Here is a 6138-nt window from a genome sequence, read left to right as displayed (position 1 = left end):
TATATAAGCAACCATAACTTAAAAAAAACCAAATTATTGTTTTTTTTAAGTTATGGTTTTGTCCATCATAAAGTGTGTTTTACAAAAGATAAATGTATTTATCTTTTGTACATGATTGATCGACTCCATTCAGTATTGTGATTAGCTAGCAAGACACATGCTGACACTAAGTGGCTCTTTCAGATCAAAGCATATATATTGGTTGACTCCATTCAGTATTGTGGTTAGCTAGGAAGACACCGCCCACTTCACACAGGGTGTGATTTTTGATTTCTAGTCCACCTTTGGAGCTACATCATGGCAAGGTAACTACACAACCCAAACCTCTGCCAAAGTGGTCTTGCCCTTTAAATGCTTAATTTATAGTTTCAATGTGCAAATGAACCGTTTTTCAATGGTTTTCAAAGGCTTCTGTTTACTCTAGAGGGTACTCTTATTCTGAAGAGATCGTCGACCGGAAGTCTTATTGTTGCTGAGCTATTGTTGTTGCTCACGGAAGTTGTGGAACACAGCTCACACACAGGACGGAGCCGCAGCGGAGCGAAAGATAAACAAACTTTAACGAGGCAGGGTTTTCCTTCCGTTTGAGGTAAGCTCAATGTGTATGAATAAATGTTAAAAGAAAGTTAGTACACTTAATGATATTCCTAGTGTAGTGTACCGTTTTCTGAGGAGAGCAATGTAGATAAATGAGTTTCTCTCTCGAGCATTTCTCTCGCTAGTTCTACTGAATCTGTAGCTGTGGTCCATAGCGTTAAAAAGAGTTCTCCTTAACACGCTATGGTCTGGACCAGAGCTACTGAAACTGTAGCTCTGGTCCATAGTGTTAGAAGGAGTTCTCCTTAACGCTATGGGACTTTGGAGCCTTTGCGCTCGCACCACAGGCTGCGCAGCCTCTCGTCTTTCTTTAGTCAAAAAAAAATAAAGAATACACTTAAGCTACTCACCAAAACAAAGACGGGTTTATGGAGTTAAAAGCCTACTCTACTTAGTGGGAACATTCTGAGCCCCCCACATCACGGCTAAAATACACCGTTTGGCCAGAAAAGAAAATATTTCACCGGAAGGAAAAAATCTGGTCAATAGAAAAAAATCCATTGACCAGATCTGTAGAGGGCGCAGTGGAGTAACCAAAACAAATGTTTTCCTTCCGGTGAAATATTTTATTTTCTGTCAGAAAAGTGTATTTTAGACGTGAGGTGGGGGGCTCAGAGAGTTCCCACTAAGTAGAGTAGGCTTTCAACTCCATAAAACCGTCTTTGTTTTGGTCAGTAGCAAAAGTGTATTTTACATATTTTTACTAAAGGCGAGAGGCTGCGCAGCTGGGTGTGAGCGGAAAGGATCGAAAGTACCATAGTGTTAAAGAGAACTCCTTCTAACGCTATGGACCAGAGCTACTGAAACTGCAACTCCGTGAGCCCCTCTTTGAAGAAGTTATTGTAATATTTAAAGTCCTGCTTATTATTGTAGGCCTATATAATTCTCCCATTCCATTCTTGAAATAGCAATATAGGTGTTAGCTTACTGAGGAGTCTAAATATAGGTGTTAGCTTACTGAGGAGTCTAAAGTTAACAAGCTATATAACAACAACTTATCAGACTGTTATTGCCTATCATTCAAAGTTGTTCATCAGCAGTTTGGATTTTGTTGTTGTTGCAGTATGTCCCAGCTGGATGAAACGTGTGGCTGTGCATTGTGTGCAATGGTCCAGGTGGTCCATGGGAAGGCATGGAGAATGGATACATGGACAAGCTCAGAGCCAGAGGATGAGGAGACAGATCTGTCTCTCTCTAGAAGTGTAGAGAGAGAGGAACTTGAAGTGGTCCCAGGTATAATACTGAATTAATGAAAAAAAAAAGATTGATGAGTTGTGTACAGACATTGACATCACAATGTATGAGTGTTGAGCAGTGGTGGAAAAAGTACTCACATTTTTTACTTACTAAGTAAAAGTAGCAATACCACATTATAAAAATACTCTGTTACAAGTAAAAGGCCTGTGTTCAAAATGTTACTTGAGTAAAAGTACAAAAGTATTGGCATCAAAATATACTGAAAGTACTCAAATGACATGTATAAAATAGGGCTAAAGTGGTTATTGTGTGTTTTATAATAATAATTTGTATCTGCAAAGTAACTAGTAACTTAAGTTTTCAAATAATTGTAGTGGATTAAAATATTTGCCTCTGAGATGTAGTGGAGTAGAAGTAAAAGTATTGAAAATTGTAAATACGTCAGTAAAGTAAAAATACCTAAAAATTTTACATTAGTACAGTACTTGAGTAAATGTACTTGGCTACTTTACATATGTGAATATATGTACACACACACTCACAGTTTTTTTGGTTTGTTTTCAGATTCCCATGATGGGGCCGAGGAAGACACAGCTGGAGGAAGAAAGCGCACGAAAGATTGGAAGAAGATTGTTCAGAAAAGGAGAAGAATGATGGGGCAGTCCTACGTTGGCAAGAGCAAGGGAGAAGAGGTTAACAACAAGCCGCGGGTGATGGGGCCGAGATGCCAGTCTGCTGCGTGTGTCAAGTCCTCCAAGCATCACTGCAGTGACATCGGAGAGGCAGACAGGGAGACGATTTTTCAATGCTTTTGGGAGAACATGAACTGGGAAGAGAAGAAAACGTATGTGCAAGGTTTGATAGATGTCGCCCCAGTAAAGAGGAGAAGGGGCTCTTCACAAAGGTCATCTGCGCGTGTTTTCTTCTTAAATGTTAGCGGACAGAGACTGAGGGTGTGCAGGAGTTTGTTTTTGTCAACGCTTGGAATAAAGGCATGGTCGGCCTTTAACTGGATGCAGACCACGGACACCGAAAATGCACCGAAGAATGCGGCATCGGGCGACATCAGAGATGAGGCTCATGAGTTCATGACAAATTTTCTACAGGATCTCACTACGGTGGCCTCCCACTGCTGTAGGTCGTCGACGTCAAAACAGTCCCTGGAGCCTGTCATTCAGTCAATGACTGACCTGCATAAAGTGTACCATCGTGCGGCTGAGGAGAAGATGCTGAGGCCATTTTCAAGGCAGGTGTTCTCAGCAGAATTTCAGAGGCAGAACCTGGGTCTTTACAATCCAAAGAAGAAGGACCAGTGTAACGCCTGCTGCTCCTACAAGGCTGGCAACTTGTCGGGTATTGAATGGCAAGACCACCCTCTTAAAAAGGAAGAGGCCCACGCAGAAAAAGTGCAGGACAAAAATTATGCAAACGACAAGACCATGGTTGTCTGTATGGATCTGCAAGGCCTCCTCCTCTGCCCCAGATTGAAGGCATCGGCTCTGTACTACACGACAAAACTCGCCATCCCCAACGTAACAGTTTATGAAATGTCTACACACAATGCCACTTGCTATGTCTGGCATGAAGGTGAGGGAGCTCTGTCTGCCGATGAGTTTGCATCCGGTGTCACCCATTTCCTCACTGAGCATAAGGAGCATGAAGAGTACATTTTGTGGAGTAATGGTTGTGAGTACCAAAACCGCGATTCAGTGCTCAGCTGCTCTCTCCTAAAGTTTTCCACAGAGATGAAGAAGGTCGTCACCCAGAAGTTCCTGGAAAAGGGGCACACACAGATGAAGTGTGACTCAGTGCACAGTGTCATTGAGAGGAGCCTGAGAAACCAGGACCTGTATGTCCCGGCTGAAGATGCTGCCCTGACAAAGACCAAGGCTCGCCCATATGATGTCAAATATGTGGACCATGCCTTCTTCCAAGACTTCACCAAACTGAGGCTCTGCACGTCTCATGGTCCAGGGAACGAACCTGGTGACCCCACTGTCCATGATATCGGAGCCATCAGGTAACTATCAGAATAATATCTCTGACTAGTCCAGGTCAAAAGTGATGATGTTGCACATTTAAATGCTGTTGAATGTAAATTATTATAATTTTTATTTTTTGTATGTTATCAGGTACAATACTGATGGGGACGATGGACTTCAAGATCCACCACTCTGATAACTGGACTGCATTTTCAAAGCACCAGCTCTGACACACCACCTCAAACACGACTGCAGTCACACCCCTGTACACAGACAGGCAGAAGACCAAGCCAATGAAATACCAACATCAAGAGCTCCAAGGAGATCATGCCAAAAGACTTTGACAGCTTTTATGACAATCTAAAGCACCAAGAAACACCCACCACACACACAACACAGTGTGAGAATAAAATGTTGATGGCTAGGTAAATGTAACTGTGGTTGTTAGTGTTAGTGCAGCATCGTTTATTTTGATACAGACTACAGATTGTATTATTGATATGCCATGTATTTATTGATGGTGTGTGTTTTTGTTAAATAAATGATTGAGAATTGAGGCAGAATTGTTTGTTGCACTCAACTGTAGAAGAACAACAGTGGTGGTAACAGTTAGATCCATGGTTGTTTACAATGCATGTTAAAATAAAAGTTGTTTAGGTACAGCATTCAGCTTGATCTATACTTAGTCATATGAGGATGGCGCTCACCATAAATAGCCGATCTCCAAGCTCACAATGATGTATTGTGAGCTTGGAGAGCCATCGTCAGCTGTTCTTATCAATGATGGACAAAACCTCCTAACTCCACTTGAGCTGGATTTGGGTAAAGTGGTGATAATATAATGACGCATGCAAGTATCTGACTATATATAAAGTCACAATACCATCTTTGATGAGGCAGTGTTGATTTGTTTTAAAAAATATTGGGTTTTCTTCATTTCCTGAATACATTTTGGAGTTAGCTGGTTTCTGCCCGACAGTAGAGATATTGGCCCTCATTTATCAACGCAGCGTATAAACCGGCTTATATTTTTCCATATATTCGGCGTACACCAACGTCAAAGTCACATTTATCAACGGATCCTACACAGCCAATCCTGGCGTACATCAGGTCGGAGCTTTGATAAATCTCACGTCTGAAAACGAGCGTCATTTAAATAACACGCCCTTAAATATTCTCAAAACGCCCCGATTTTACGACATGAAGAAGAATCAGAATACGACCAAAGACATCAAAAGCCAATAAGAAAGAGTTTCCCCCGATCGCCTCGCCTCGCTGCCTGTCAAGTCACACACACACACACACGCACACGCACACGCCTCACCTCTCTCTCTCTCTCTCACTCACACACACACACACACACACACACACACACGCCCAACTGTGTCTTTCATGTAATCCGTAGCGGTACAATCTTTGTCACGTAGGCTTGTAGCCTACATGAATGACATATTATGATACCAATCACATCGCCATGAATGGAATACGTTTGTATATTAATTTATTTAACCCATACCGAGCAGTGCACAAGCAGTCATGTAGGATATTCCCCGTGAGACTCGGACGGGCGGCAGTCATTCCGCGGCAGTGATTCCGCCACGTTAATAAGAGATTGGAGCGTCGGGTTTATATCGTTAACCCAGCAAGGTTGTAGTCTTCATAACTCTCTATGACATAACTCCCTAACATAGGACAAGCTACTGTAAGTTTGTACACCTCACTGTCCATGAAAAGATCGTCGGGAGTCCCGAAAATGCGCTCGCAGAAGCGCTGTATATTTTGAAAATAGCAGATCTACAAGCTCACAACGAGTGGCGATGCGACCCGTTTTTGAGCTTAGATCTGCTATTTTAACATAGCCAATGCAACTGAATAAAAGCAGTTTGTATAAATTAATTTATAAAATGTTATATTTTCACAGGGATTATTTATTAGTGTGTAGATATACATTTAGGAGTGGATTATGTGTCCAGATGCCTGTCAGACAGTCAGACAATGCTGCTCCGCAGGTCTAGAATGGAATAAACGGGCGCAGCCAACGTCAACAACTGGTCTCGACCAGACGTGAGATTTCAGCTTACGGTAGGATGAAGCCCAAGTCAGGATATATTGATAAATGCCGAAAGGTGCGGTGATCTCGCCGTACGCCCATTATTTGGGCTGCACCGCGTTGATAAATGAGGGCCATAATCTCTATAGTCAAGTGATCAAGACGGATCCGTCCGATTTTTCATATTCCATCCTTATTGGCGTATTCCGAACATTGCTGGCCTACAATAACCTCCCTGACCTGGCGGAGACCTGTGCTCCGAGGAGCACTTTTTCTACCGGTAGTTATCATTAAAACAACAAAATGTGCTTA

General features: G+C 42.3%; 1 protein-coding gene across 1 annotated transcript; it reads left to right on the top strand.

Moving 5' to 3' along the window:
• Positions 1–494: 494 nt before the first annotated feature.
• On the top strand, positions 495–4332 carry LOC308090206 (uncharacterized protein). Its single transcript, XM_080435270.1, has 4 exons — positions 495–589; positions 1661–1830; positions 2359–3814; positions 3927–4332. Exons 2-4 carry the CDS (start codon positions 1662–1664, stop codon positions 3970–3972), a joined length of 1671 nt encoding a protein of 556 aa, XP_080291396.1. The 5' UTR covers positions 495–589; position 1661; the 3' UTR covers positions 3973–4332.
• Positions 4333–6138: the final 1806 nt, after the last annotated feature.

Source organism: Gymnoscopelus braueri (genome assembly GCF_963280865.1).
Source record: "Gymnoscopelus braueri genome assembly, chromosome: 8".
Classification (NCBI taxonomy): Eukaryota; Metazoa; Chordata; class Actinopteri; order Myctophiformes; family Myctophidae; genus Gymnoscopelus; species Gymnoscopelus braueri.
The sequence above is the reverse complement of the archived record's forward strand: the minus strand, read 5'-3'. Positions and strand labels throughout refer to the sequence as shown.

What these genes read in the sequence shown, in the direction of transcription:
- LOC308090206 (XM_080435270.1), top strand. Translation starts at nt 1,662, where the DNA reads ATGTCCCAGCTGGATGAAACGTGTGGCTGTGCATTGTGTGCAATGGTC. An exon ending in GGAACTTGAAGTGGTCCCAG is followed by an intron (nt 1,831 to 2,358) that starts GTATAATACTGA and finishes GTTTGTTTTCAG; the next exon opens with ATTCCCATGATGGGGCCGAG. An exon ending in CATGATATCGGAGCCATCAG is followed by an intron (nt 3,815 to 3,926) that starts GTAACTATCAGA and finishes GTATGTTATCAG; the next exon opens with GTACAATACTGATGGGGACG.